General features: G+C 33.9%; 1 protein-coding gene across 4 annotated transcripts in view; it reads right to left on the bottom strand.

Annotated features, from left to right (window-relative positions):
• The window catches only part of Hasp (Hig-anchoring scaffold protein), an 818047-nt gene that overhangs the window by 120273 nt on the left and 682367 nt on the right, over positions 1-15407 (bottom strand). For all 4 annotated transcript variants that reach the window (XM_085816685.1, XM_085816688.1, XM_085816687.1 and 1 more), the window contains one exon: positions 10461-10652. In XM_085816685.1, coding sequence (XP_085672811.1) covers positions 10461-10652 — 192 coding nt within the window. The remainder of the gene's footprint in view (positions 1-10460; positions 10653-15407) is intronic.

The following is a 15407-nucleotide window of genomic DNA, read 5'->3' as shown; positions in this document are numbered from 1 at the left end:
AACCGAAATATAAGAACACATAATTCAATCATTTTTAAAGCAAAAAATGCACAATTTACAAACAAATAAATTCAGTTTCTCTATTCTTAAAACTCTGAGCTTACTGAGCCGAGTAACAGAGTGCATAATATATATATATATACATATATTTATATACTTTTGGGGCGGCCGATTGCAGCGAAAATAGGAGGCGCACATCTACATGTTTTAGCAGTCCTGTATACAACATTTTAGCGTTTTGAGGCTACTCGTTTTTGAGTTATGAGAAATACATACATACATAAGTACAGATGCCACGAAAAACTCTCTTTTGAATCCATTTTAAATTAGATTTATAATTAATTTGGGAAAAATGTTCTTTATTTTGTCCTTACGTAATCGAAATTGTATTATATGACTAATGTAGTGTGCTGTATGGGTAGGTATTGAAATTTTAGACGAAAACTAGATAATCCCATCGATTGGACCAATCAAGCTGATATGAAATTATACCTAAAGCGAACCAGCTGTACAGTTGATAATTAAAATAAAATATGCAATCATATAAATTTTTTTCTGAATTTTGCTTCTTGTTTCTCTAAAGTGGAAGTTAAAATTTAGAATTTACTTTTTAATACAAGAGAGAAAACATGTCTTATATTTCGCCATCTTCAAGAGAAAATAGAAATGGATGTTGATGGCTTTCACCATGAAAGTGAGATTATTATACGATTTAATAAATTACTGAATAAACTGTAAGAGTGTTTGGGACTGTGATTATGGTTATAACCGTTATGTCTTTCATTTAGGAACGGAAAACATTAAAAGATCACAGTTATTTTCATGTTTATAATTTTTTCTCCAGTTGAATATTAAAACCAAAAAAGCAGGATTTCCAATCATTTATAATAGCAAAAACAGACCCAAAACAACCCAGTAATACTTTTGACGCCACGATGGTGATAGCAGCACATCGCTAAGCATAAGAAACACGACTGAACAGAAAATCAATTGATCAACAGATGAGTCATTAAAAGGAAAGTTCTACTTATTCAAGAAGGGTTACACGAATAGAATGCTTGTTCGTAAAAAAATCTCTCCCTTTCATGAAAGAAAATCCGGGAAGAAGATGGATTGCCTAGTCACCTGCTTGAAAATCCAGCATTTTTCTTCGCAGAAAGTTAGGCTTTTGTAGAGTACGAATAAAAAAAGGATATGTAATCTCCTAGGAAAGTGCATTACGATTTGTTATTACAGAGCTGGATCTGAGCATTACTGAACGTTAACATAATAGTTTTATTCTGATTGTTAGAAATTATTAAATGGGAATAAATTCTGTTGATAACTTTATTCATTATTAAAATTTAAGAAGCAAAAGAAAATGGAGCAGTAGCCTTATTTGAAGTAATAATGCTGAATGATAAAGACTGGAATAAAACGTGTGCAGCGTCGGTTTCAACTAAATATCCTTTATCGTAATAAAAATTCATTAAGGTAATCATTTGTAAAAAAATATTTCATTTTCTGCTTACGTTTTTAGATTTTATGTACTAGAAATGCGCAATGATTATGCAGTATGTTTTCCAAAGGGACGCGAAATGTATAATATATCACCTTAATATTTTACCTTTTTTAGCTACATCACGTACGCTATTTCTTTTACAAGGTAATGTATAAAATAACCTGAAGATATTTATCTAAATAGTCGATATCTCTTTTGGACAATCAGTGAAACTATGTAGAGAAAACGGTTTGTGTTAAGAGCTGCGATCATTATAAACTTAGCTGGAATGGAAACTACCGTTCGGAATGTCAATGAATTAATTTTAATGACCAAATTCCAACATTTTGCAGTTATTTTAAATGGTGTTTTGGGATGGATAATAGTAGATCATATACGTTATAGGATATTCCCCAGAAGTGTCCCGACTGGCGGATCATGGTGGAACAGGGTAGGCCAGTTAAACTTGCTTTTCAGTAAAGGTACTTTTATGAATTGGAATTTTTTAGCAAACTTTCAGAGCCAAAGGTTAGCTGCTTGCAATTTTCGCTTCCTAGAAAACATACTTTGGGTTTATTTTTTGAACGTTGAAAGAAACGCAGAATACGAAGGCATATTCTCCCGCTTTTTTACACTTTTTATTTATTCCAAAATCATTGGCAATGCAGTAATGGCAATTTATTCGAGACTTTTAATTGGGACACATATGTATCAAATGAAAAAAAAAGAAGAAACTTGTATTGGAAAATATTTTGCTATAAAAATATTGCTGCTTAGAAGTAATAGCTTGGATTTTTATATTCGTTTCACTGTTTAACTTGCTCACAATATTCTGTGAATCAGAAGTGTTGGGAAAGTTTCAATATTGGCTTCACCGTTTCCCACCTGTATGATATTAAGTTAATAGCCACTGCTACTGTGTTTTCTCATTTTCGTAACTCAAAGTCGTGTCAACCAATTTGTTGGAAAACATATATATTAAATGGCTTCTTTCCAAATGAAATATCAACTGCTTCATTTCTGTGCTGCGGCCAAATAGCTATATTCTCTTAAGAAATAGTTTCATAGCAGACTTTGGGGAATACTTCATTAATTTTCGTTAGCGATTTCATGTACTATATTCCTTCATAAAGGTAGGACAATTACGCTTTCTTTTACGATATTTGTAGCATATGTTTTCTACTTAAGCTGTTAAGAGAATGCATGAACGTAAATAAAATTTGAATATAGAATACACATATGCTGATAAAGCTTTCGTTATGTACATTTGCAACTGAAATTTTAAAGATTATTAGGCTTTTCGGGAGTGAGAAAATGTTATGAATCAACCCTTTCATTGATCTTCCAGTTGCTAGCTGCACATTCTGATTACACTGCTCGACACTGAAAATGCAACACCAAAAAGGAGTGGTCAGAAAGTGATGAAATTTGGAAAAAAGACAGAGACAGCAAGCAGCAATAAGTGATTTTTATTTCAAAATGATAGTCAGAATACAGAGCGGGAACGGCGTCGGCTCAGTAGGATGTAGGACCACCGCGGACAGAAATTCACAAGATTCAAGGAAATGCTATTAAATTGCTTATATTGCTATTCACGAAGATTCCTATCTATGCTGTCTACAAACATGGTGACTGTACAAATTGAAACTTCTCCTCTGAGACTTCTGTTTCATGCTTCATGTCCTTTCATCCTGTCCGCAATTTACATTTCAGCTGGTGATCGCCTAAGGGGAAAAGGGATTTATAGAAGTAAAGGCTCAAATACAGCTGAAGACTTAGATAGACGATTTACGATCTAAGGTTCGGGATTCTATTATCTGTATTGTCCGGATGTAAGAGATGGTGGCTGGATGTCAGTGGCTGGCTCGTCAGGTTATGTTCAGGAGTTCCCGTGCTACCGTAATATGCACTGGTCCGTATTGCTTAGGCATCCTTTGTGAAAATAAAACAGGAAATAGACCATGATCTGTAATTTAGCGTGTTAGCTGAACAGTGGAAGTACATCTTTTGTTGCTGACTTTGGGAAAGAACAGATAGGCGTGACGACTTTGTGGTGAATAGTCCTAATTCACCTTATCATTTCGCTCTAGCCAAAAAATTATTGAAGACTCTTTTGAGGAGGAAGTATGGTAGATTCAGGAAGCTGAGAAGTTGTGAGGTGCGTTCTTTGCCAGGGAATCTGTTCGCTCATTTCTTTTATTTCCGACGTGCGCCTTTATCAAGTGGAGGTGAAATTGAGGTGTCTGAAGCAACATAAGTCCCGTTGAGTGTTAGTAATGGTATGGGAGAACTGTGGGCTTACGATGGCATATAGCAATGACGGACTATAGCTGTAGAAACTGGCGTTGTAATGTCTGTTGTTTACAGCATGAGTATAGATCCAACATATAAAATTATTATTTTAATACTATTTATATTAACATATTCTCCATATCATTAATATTGTACTATTGCAAGTGAGAACACTGAATTTTATTTCGCAGGACAACTCTGACTGTTTTTGATGTCTCCTTCCAATTTGAATTCTATTATGCTTTAATGATAATTTGTTGCATTACTAAAACACTGCTAAAGTCTTTAAACAAACCATTTCATGCATTTTTATATTAAATGCTACTTCTGGTTTCATGTTAAGAACTCATAACTTCTAAGGTATTAAAATTCATTGAAAACTTCTCGTTCTTACTTATCGTCTGATCCTAAAAGTTATGCCCAGAGATTGGCAAGTTGGTGCCTGTTGCTGCTTAAATAACAGCACGCACGATTAGAAAAAAAGCTAAATTCAACATAAACAGCCATGACTTGTAAATTTTGCTTCTGAAATTTAAAACACACTTCTCGACTTCCCATCGTCTTACAACTACTTGTGACAATTAAGAAATAAGTTAAAAAAAAAAAAAACTACACAGATAGTAACTACTTTTCGAGCAATTATCTTAACTCCGTCACATCTTTAAGTTCTTAAATCTGCGAACGGCTTTCGCAGATGGACGGCAGTATCCCGGAAACAATTATGCTGATTTCTCAATTAAGATTATATTCTAGTTTTATATTATGCCATGTTTTTAATTAAAGAAACACAATAAGTTCCCCATGTACCACATAGTATCACATGGAAGAAAGTATGAAACACAATACAAAATAAACAGAAGAAAAAACTTAAATAAAATTAAGGATGATTACGAAGTTTCACAATAAATTGCCAAAAAGTGTTAAAAGCCCTTCTCTCGGAAATAAATTGATAAAATTCTGGAGGCCAGTTAATATTTAAGTTTTTCAGTTCCAGTTTCAAGACTTTTCTTTCGTTCTTATATTTAGGACATAGAAGAAGCACATGTTCAACATTCTCCTCCACCGAGGCTACAATCACAGGCAGACTCGGAGCTCAACTTAAATCTATTCAAATAACTTTTTAAATTTCCATGCCAGTAAGAAATTGGGTTAATTTATAGTTTGTGAAGAAGTGATGACATGACAATCTCATCTTGATAGAAGGGAAAAATCTCTTTGTTAAGCTCCCTTTATTTGAATTTTATGAACATTTAAAGCATTATGTTTACTTATAAAATCTGATGTTAATGAAGTTGATGACGTACACTGCGCAAAAGCAAAAAATTGGACAGTTCTATATGTCCCGATCTACTGAACCGATTGACGAAATTCTAATTACGTTTTTCGTGTTTCGAAAGCGCCACTTAGGATATGTATTAGATTTATATATAGCATTGTTCTAATATAGGTATTTTGACAGAATATGGGAATTTTTCTGATATGACATGCCAATTGTTTTGCTTGCGCCAACTGGAAAACGCAAGTTGAATTTCGTCAATCGGCACAGTAGAACGGGAGATATAGAACTGTCCTTTTTTTTTCTTTTTTGAGCTGTGTACATCGACAGAGAATAATAGTTTTCTCCCCCACCGGAGAGGATTTCTCAACCCGGTTTGTTGCTTCCTGCTGCCTGTGATATTCTATATCATAAGCATTATTTTTAGTATTTTGTGTTGACATCTGCTGATTAATTATTAAGCTACTTACCTGCAATAATAAATGAGCAGATGCCAAAATAAAACACGACCGATCAAAAGACTTACCAATCTTTTGTATTCAAACTGATAGCAGTAAAAAAATTCCTTAAATACATATTAATAGTCATATAAATTATACACATATGTTAAATATAAATAAACCTTAAATTTATACAATGCGATACAAAAACCATCATGAACTCTAATCCAAAAGCTAACATATCTTTATTTTACTAAGGATTTAATCTATTTTAGATGCACCCCGTATCAGCTCGATTATTAAATTACAAGAAGAGTGAGTAAACAGTATTCTGTTACAGAAATAGCAAGAAATGATTAAAACATATATCGCTATTGGGATTTTACATTGAAAAAAAAAAAAAAAAAAAAAAAAAGCTGAGTGACGATATATATTTCTCGCCCTTTTGTTCAGAGCGCTGACTGGAATACCAAGCATGGCTATTTTTCATGCTCTTCCGCAGATGTTTCTGTTTCCAATATGTTTCTGAGGCAGCAGGGCTTGTGACCATTATTAAATTTTACTAACAGTTAGATTTGAATTAAATTCTATCCTGTTCTTCTTAACTCAGTCTAGAAAACTATGCAAGTTTAATAGAGTATGTAATATTTTAAAAGAAAAAGATTAATAGTAAATGTAGATGTTATTGGAACTTTTGCCATTTTGTCTTTGTGTCTGACACAGTAGTAGTTTCACCTGTGTCCGTGAACGGTTTTAGTTTAGTCAGTCACTGTGCCTATCGTAAGTTCTTTATGGTTTGACAATTAGCAATTAGATGTTTAGTCTTGAATTTAGAACTTTGTTGTAAAACTTAGTGACTAAGACAATGATGAGTTATATGTTTATGTTAGTGTCGTCGCTGGGATGAACATTCAATTTAATTTTATCACAGAAGTTATAACTACTGCTTTTGCATGATGGTTATAGCAAATGCATGTCCTTCCTTCCCACTTTCCGCTCACTCTGCTTGGTATTCCACGATATGAAGCGTATGACTACTTCACTGACAGTCAGATACATTTATCCCAAAGAGGAATACTCGCACGTATTTTCCACTATTAAAATAGGTGATATTTACAAATTAGAATTCCATGACTTATGAATCGCAAGGTGGCGTACTATAAGAAAAACATAGGGAAGCGGATGGCATTCTATCACAAAATGAGAATGGTGAAGTGAGCAATATAAGTTGAAAAACAATGTCACATACTAATATAACTTAGCATTCTGACATCGTTTCAAATACTTTTACAGCTTTTATCCCTTTAAACTTTAGTTAAATTTCCTATATACTTTTATGAGTAAAGTGCTACTAAGGGACTAGCATAGAGCTAAAGATATTAGAATTACCTCAAGGTATGCAGAAACGTAATAACGTAAAAGGGAACTATCGCAATAAAACTAGATAATTGGATAAGTTATCCGGATTTTGAAAAAAGAGCCTAGCCTTATTACCGCCAAATTCAAAGAGAAATCGCTCGCTCTCTAAACTGTAAGTAAAATCTATGAGAAACTGGCTATAATAGTAATATAATAGTCCTCAAAAATTTAAAATCTGTATTTGAGTTCCATTGAAAATATAGGTAATCGGTAGAAAGAATGACTCTTTTCTAAAATAATGAAACGTTCGACACTATTCATGGCTGCATCAAAAGTTTCATACCTGTAAACATTAGATGCTGTAGATATTCTTTAACTGTAAAGAAGATAGTTTGGGAATGCTAGAATATAATTGGTTGCGATGGAGAAAGAAAGTGTTTCGTTTGTTTTGTCTCGCACCAAACACTTAAACATATGCTGAAATTACTAATATATTTACAAGAGCTTTAATCTATTTTTAAGTTACTAATTTAGTTTCAAATAAGTTTGGTTTCTAATGTTTTCATTCACAGAAGGTTTAACTGTGTACCTGTAATCTTTTCACGTAATATATAGATTTTGAATTATTATAGTTAAGAGTCAAAAAAACTTCCACCGAGTTTGTCAAGATATGGGTTATGGTTTAGCAACATTAAGTCATCTTGAGAATGCCCAAGTATGTTTCCTGATCAGATTTCACTATTTTAATTGTTGAAAATGCTACTACTAGTCAACTACAATTACTTGCATTTCTCAATGAAAGTTGCTTTAGTGGTATTTGAAACGGATGCATTCTGTCTAAGAGTCTAATTCTGTCTTTGAAACGGAGAGGATGTGACATATTTTCTTTACTAAAATTTATAAGGTTGCTTACATATTTAATAAGGCTTTTAATTTGGTTGTAAGTAAAAAAAATTTTGGTCATTTGATTTATCAACAAATGGTAAAAGTAGACTAGTTATTAAAGCCTTGAAAATATTACCATCTAGAATTACTGCATTTAATAGCAACTAAAAGAATAAATTAAATATTATTTCTTACTTAGCAATTTGCTACCTCATGGTTTCAAAACAAATGCATTGATGGTTTCTTAGCAAACATGCAATAAGTTTTTGAACAGAAGATTTCTGTTAGGCGTTAAATTAAATATTATAATTTCGAAACACATCCGTTGAGAAACTGCTTAAATCGTTCCAGTGTTGTTAATATAATTGAAACTAAAGCCTTAATGCAATTTAAAATTACTAATATAGCTGCATCATATCATTTCAAAAGTACTAAAATAGTATTGAACCGAAGATGATATAGAACACTTTTATTGGATGGAATTCGTGAACCCTCTGCTCCAGCAATTCTCATGATTCGAAACGGTTAGAATCTGTTGTATTTATTTGTGGATTTGTTACAATCCCGACTGAAAAAATTTTTAAACCCTCTACCGCGTTTTTTGCCTTTACAGCTTTGTTAATGTTTTATATTCAGTTGCATTGTAGCTCTTCAGGATGTCAACTGAAAACCCAAAATGCTCAGAACGCAGTATATAGACATAAGCGGAATTCGCTATCTGTTATCACTAAGCGCTAACAAGTACAAGCAGTATTCGTTATCTATGGCTGAGAAAGCAGTCTGTGAAAGCGGTATGTGAGTACTATGGGGTTGGACTATCAACCGTGTAATCAGAAACACTACAAGCATCTACTATAAACATCCACTTAGGTTTTTAAGTTTTATATTACAGCACAATGAAAACGTTCTTTACAAGCATTAATGAATATTCTTTTTTTCTTGTTTTCTGTTCTGCCTGTGATATCTCACTATTATGTATTTGGTAAGCAAATCTAAAAGTCTGTCATCTATGTATTTACTCACACATAAGAACTCCTAAAGGGGTAGCTTTCTGTTTTGCTCTAATTTTTCTCAAGGGAATTCTCAAGGTTGTCAGATTTAAGAGGTACAGCCGATGTATGAACAGTAGAGTTTTTATATAAGACAGCTTTGCAGTTTTAAGACCATTTTGAATAAGTTATCAGATCCAAATGCAACTGATCGGACATGAACTTAATTTCTAAAGGCACAATCAATCTTTCAGGTTAGCATTGGCCTGGAGTTAGTTTAAGTCACTTCTAAATCAAGGGATCTCGTAATTTAAAATGATATTTCTGGAAAAAAGTTTAAAAATGTTGGCTAGATTAAGTTTCTGAAATATTGCAAAGCATACGAAGACTAAGAGTAAAAGCAAGCTATTACACTGCCAGTTCGATGAAATAATCGTCATCGCTCAGTGCAAAAGCATAAAGTCTGACCGAACCGGATTTGTGAGATATTATTCCACCGAGTGTTGCAAGGGAGGAGGTAAGTTCGTCTCGTACCCGTCGTTACTTCGTTTTCGCACGTGTAAGCAATGAATGTGTCATTGAGTTCTTCAAATTCTAATTCTCTACAGATATTCCTGTGTATGTGAAAAACCTTACTGAATTGCGAGTTCTACACAGCTTTATCTTCATGGAAATAAAATGTTTTCCAAATGACGTATTTGACCAGTTTCATCTATCGGTCACCATGTGCTGTGGGTGAACTGCTGCATTTATAATGCCCCCAAAAATTCTTCGTGCTGGCTAAAAATATTCCAAGTGATTTAAAGAAAATGTCATCGACATAATTTGGAAGAGTAATAATTTTTTGTCATCATAATTAGTTAGCAAGGTAAAGAATGATCAAGATATGTTTTTTTCATTCTCATATAACTGATAATTTTGGCATACGATACAACGATATTTATATATTTATTCAATATAATTATTTATATTTATTGCTTATTCGGCACATTCAATGCATTTTAAGTAATTATTCTTGGAGACAGTATTTTATACTACGTTAAACTTAACTGCTGCCATTGTTGTGGCTTGAACTTGTACAGAAACTTTAAATACTGATTAATATCGTTTTATTTATTTATTTTTTTTTGTTTTCAGAATGGCAAAAAAATTATTATTCAGTTTTTGTTTTTTGAGAATGGCAACAAAGATTATTCAATTTTTGTTGTTCTTGGAATGGCAACAAAAGATTACTAATGATATTGTTCTAAAGAGTTGTTTACATTTGCTAAAACGAAATAAAAATTATTTTTGATTTAAAACGTGGATTGACGTTATTTGATGAAACAGAATTGTAAAAATAAAGATTAATTTGGAGTCAGAGCCAATACCATAACCTTTGACCCACCGTCACAACACTAAGGGAATTGATGCCTTTGTGCAGCAATGGCTGTGAAAACTGGCTGAAATTCACATAACATGAAAACCAACAGTACAACCAGCCGGTTTGTATGGGTTCGAACCCATATCGAATGAACTTTCAAATGTCAGCAATCTTAACCACACGGCCACTGTAGAGTTTTCAAATATTGGATAAGATTTTGTAAAATAAATAGAAAGATAATGTTATTTAGAAATAGAAATATAATTAATGTTATTATTTTATACAGTAAAAAATAAGCAGATGAACTGCAGATAGGAGCGAATAATCAAATGGAAAGGAGAGATGTGAAATAAGCAAACAAACTCTACGTACGTACAGGTCTCGCATACAGGCTCCTTGGGTTTCCACTTTCCTCTCACACACCTGGCTGTCCGGTTTCCGATGTTGAGTTTATGCCCTTCTGAACACGTGACGTTGATGACGGTGCCGTGCGGGAGCGAGTCATTGCCTCTCCCCATTTTTATGATCTCTACCTCCATCCAGTTCGTTTCGCCAAGAGAACATGGCTCTGAGAAAAAGAATAAGAGAAATTCAAGCATCTGGTAGCATTAAGACTAAAATACATTTTGATCGAAATGATATGCATAAAACATGGAAAACCACAACGTAAAACAATTGCTTCTGCTACAGATTCAGTGATGCGATAGTGGCTCAGAATTAAATGTATACTATCAATTACGAAATTAAGAATTAAATGTATTGAATTAAATTTGTTTCATATTTTCCCTTTCGATAACAAGATTGATACTTTCATGAAATTTAAAGTTTTCAATTCTGCTTGTAATTAATACTTCAGTAAACTAATCTTGATTTCAAACAGTTAAAGCTTAGTTTAGAATTACGAAAAGCTGAAGAGTAATTTTAGCGAGTAACAGGGCAAAGTGCAAAACATGTTGTAGGTAAGTAAAGCATGCTGTCGGTGTAAGATCAGTATTTCTGGCAAAGAGATTGCACGCCGTATAGCAGTTAAAATCACACCGAGTTGCTGCCTCAGCGAGAAATGGCGAATAATCAATCTGTTAGACGACATCTGGATGCTTTTACCCGAGGTCGAATCATTGGGAAGTTAGAGGAAGGCCGCAGTGTGACAAGTGTGGCTGCAGAGTTCGGAATTGCTCACAGCATCGTTTCACGACTTTGGAGACAATTTCAAACTACAGGAACAGCTATCAGGGGGTTTAGTAGTGGTCGTCCACGAGGAACCACACCCGCAGATGACCGGTATATTGCCTTACAGGCCAGAAGAAACAGGCGGCAGACAGCGGGAGAAATCGCTAGACACACGATACAGGCGACTGGACGACCGATATCGCGTTTTACCGTGGCCAGAAGACTGCACGGTGGTGGTCTGTTTGCACGACGCCCTGTACGGTGTGTACCTCTAACGCCTGCCCATCGGAGAAGGCGTTCTCTGTGGTGCCAGGAACACCGGAATTGGAGAGACTATGAATGGGGACGAGTACTCTTTACAGATGAGAGCAGATTCAGTCTGAGTAGCGATTCTCATCGCATACTCATCTGGAGAGAGCGGGGAAGCCGCAATCATCCCTCGAACATCATTGAAAGGGACAGGTATGGAGGTGGCGGTGTTCTCGTTTGGGGAGGCATCATGCTTGGTAGTCGTACAGACCTTCACATCTTCGACGCAGGTTCAGTCAACGGGACCCGTTATTGTAACGAGATCCTTCTTCCATATGTGCGTCTTTTTAGAGGCGGTATGGGTCCGCAGTTCCTTTTCATGGACGACAATGCACCATGTCATCGCACAGTAGCTGCCGAACAGCTCTTAGAGAGTGAGGATATTGAACGTATGGATTGGCCGGCACGATCTCCGGATCTCAATTCCATCGAGCATGTATGGGATTTTCTTGGCAGACGCTTGGCAGCTCGTACCTTACCACCAGTAACGATTCCGGAGCTTCGATTGGCGCTGCAAGACGAATGGGCAGCAATGCCTCAACAACTCATTGACACCCTCATTCTCAGCATGGGCAGACGCTGTGAAACCTGCCTAGCAGTCAGGGGAGATCATATCCCCTATTAAAGACCGGGTGTTTCTTGCTGGACACCCATCACAGGGATGTTTCGGCCTTCAGTCGCATTGCGCTCCATACTACTTTTTCAATAAAGCTTCTTTTTCTCCCTCTGATTTCTCTTTTAGTAAGTGTTGCTTACATTACTCATGTCCTTACGTATTGGGGATCTTACGGTATTAAATGCGTTGATTTGGAAAGCTTTTGTACAAAGTTATATTGAAAAAACCGTCTCGTCCTTAATTTTTGCACACCAGTGTATTTTGTTCGATAGAGAACTATATGCTTCTTTTATTATTAATTATTTTATTTTGACTATTTAGATGATAGTTCAACAACTACCATACCAGAAGGGCTTAGTGTAGTAAACCTGTTCAATTCTATGCGGGCGCGTAGCACAAATTTCACGATTTACCTATTTAAATTCCTACAGATAGGTACACAATTTTAACCTTGATAATAGTTATCTTTTCCTTCACGAGAAAATATAATTCTTCCTTTTTACTAAAGTATCATAATCGCGAAAATTTTTAGGCATGATATTTCAACGAAAATATCCATTTTGACCGCTATCAAATGCAATTTAACGATGTTTTATGCGTGACATCTGTACGTAAGGACAGAATAAAAGACTCCTTTTCACCCATAAAATTATAAAACTGATTTAAAATGAATTCTGAAGACAATTTTTCGTGGCGTCTGTACGTAGATACGTATCTCGCATAACTCAAAAACGAGTAGCCTCAGGACGTTGAAATATTGTATATAGGACTGGTATAACATGTAGATGTGCACCTCGTATTTTGATTGCAATCGGCCACACCAAACGTATATAAATATATATTATCCACTCTGTTAACCGACTCAGTAATCTCAGTTTCTTTACTCTTATATGTTTGTAAGTTGTGCATTTTTTCTTTAAAAATGATTGATTTATGTTGTTGTTATCTTCCGGTTAAGGTTTTTATGTCTTTAGTAAATCTGAATGTAATATTTGTAGAGTTATCAACAATTTCAAAGTTGTTTAAGTGCAGCTAAGCCTAATTAATTTTGTGATGGTGAACATGTTTGTTTACGTTTTAAACTTGGCAAAATAGCGGATTTGTTGCCAATCTAGAGAAACTAAGCTACGCAACAACAAAGATAACGCCTTCTTTTATTATTGCGAATTAAATTATGTCTAATCCATTCTGGAATTTATTCGAGGAAATAAGTGTTTACTTCGTAATTTTTAATATAGATATTTTGAGTTTTTACGTATTTTTGCCTTATCGGGAAGTGAGAAATGAATTAATTGAATGAGAAATATTGAATCATTTGTGGAAAACTGTTTCTTTTTTGTTTTGCTTGCTTAATTTCTTTTACACATCGTTTTAGATTTTTTATAGTATTTGAATAGAACATGTGGCAACGATTAGAGAATTTTTCAAATGATATAAATTTATATGCTTTCTGAGTTATAATACGAACAAATGTAACGCTGTTAAGTGAACCTAGCGTCAGAGTGTCGCTATGGTAAGCAAATATAGTGAATTTATTTTATTGTGGTTTATGCGCCATCGACGAAGTAGATTTAATTCAATCCAATAACTTTAAATGAAATGCAAGGAAAATGCGTATAATTTAATATTCCGTGCAAGGAAGTCATGTGGCGTACACGTCGGATTTTTTTTTACTTTAAATAAAGCAGGATACTTTAACAAATAAAATTCTGCCACTAGCATTACAGCAATTAAGTATTAAATGTAATTCACAAGAAAATATAAAGCAGTTATTCGGATTTAAGAGTATTGTAATAAGTTACTATTCCATTTAGTCTGAATATTTGAAGTACTGCTGAATACCACGATGCGACAGAACATATTGTAATAAAACTCATTTATGTTTAGATTGTAACAAGCTCAAACGTTAAGGATACCTTTTGTTTGACTTAATCTAAATATCTGTCTGCCTGTCTAATACTTCTAGATGAACCAGTACGCACGTAAAAATAATAAATCTTTTCTCTCTTGTCTTCAGATTTTAACCATTAAGCATATATACGATCCAAATGGATACGGTTTCTATTATTTGAATACGATTTTACTTTCATTAATATTTCTACGTGATTTTTATTTCAAACAATTGCTTTGTTTACGTCTATTTAGTTCATTAAACTGAGAACTCGTTTACAGTTAACATTAGGTACCATAAAATGCCGTCAATATCCAATAATTTTGAAAATTCGGAAAATTGCCCATTCGGTAATGAAAATATTAGCATATCTGAAAAATTTAATATCAATTTACGCTTAATCTTTTTCACACAAGTTAAATTTAAAGTCATTGTATTGTTGTAGTTTAGATATCTTACCTCTGAATATGTTAAGTATTTTACGCAAAACGTCCCGACTAGTTCTGTAGTATAATTGAAATCACATGCATTTAATCTGGCGAAATCAAATGCTGCCCGTTCCTGTACTTCCTATTCAGGAAATCTTTCTCTAAATGAGAGCAACGCAAATATATAAAATTTATCACAGTATTATTGTCAGTTTCAACATTTTTCTCCTTGGCTTTACCCGGAAGAAGTTTCATTGCATTACTCTAAGGAAGGCTGTTGTGGTTAATATATTGTTCTTTAAGTTTATTTACTTTACCACTAACAAAGTAGTATTAAATCGCGCCACTCAAACATTTTAGACAATGCTGCAAGTTCTTCATAAAAATCATACATAATATATAAATTTACGTGATATTAAGCATTTTCCAATTTATGTAAGCAGCATTTTGAAACAAGATTCTTTGCTTCATCTTTATTAAAATATTTAATCAATACTTCGTAATTTTAAGCACTCCTTTTAGCTCAAAGAGCCTAGATAACCACCTAAATTCATTTAACGGTTTAAAGACAATAGCTTTATTTCGAAGGCAGTATCTTGAAACTTATCCCGCTTTTTGGGAGATCTAGAAAATACTGTGTATATCGTTCGAATCAAAGTTTCAATACGTCTGAGAAATTTAACTTCTTTTGAAGCATCGCAAATACCCAAATTTTCCCACTAAGCAACACAGTGTTGTTGAACAAAATATGGTACATTTTAAGTTTTAGTTTAGCTGCTGCTTCATTTATCTTTTATCTTAACCAGCATAGCTCCATAAGAAGTAAATATAACCTTTTTTCGTAAATTAGGTTTATTTACTCTATAAATTTATAAATTTATTGTATTGCAGAAACAACAGGAAAAGCAT

Source organism: Stegodyphus dumicola, chromosome 5, assembly GCF_044657685.1.
Source record: "Stegodyphus dumicola isolate Sdum_Otavi_A_Nest chromosome 5, ASM4465768v1".
NCBI classification, from domain to species: domain Eukaryota; kingdom Metazoa; phylum Arthropoda; class Arachnida; order Araneae; family Eresidae; genus Stegodyphus; species Stegodyphus dumicola.
The sequence above is the reverse complement of the archived record's forward strand: the minus strand, read 5'-3'. Positions and strand labels throughout refer to the sequence as shown.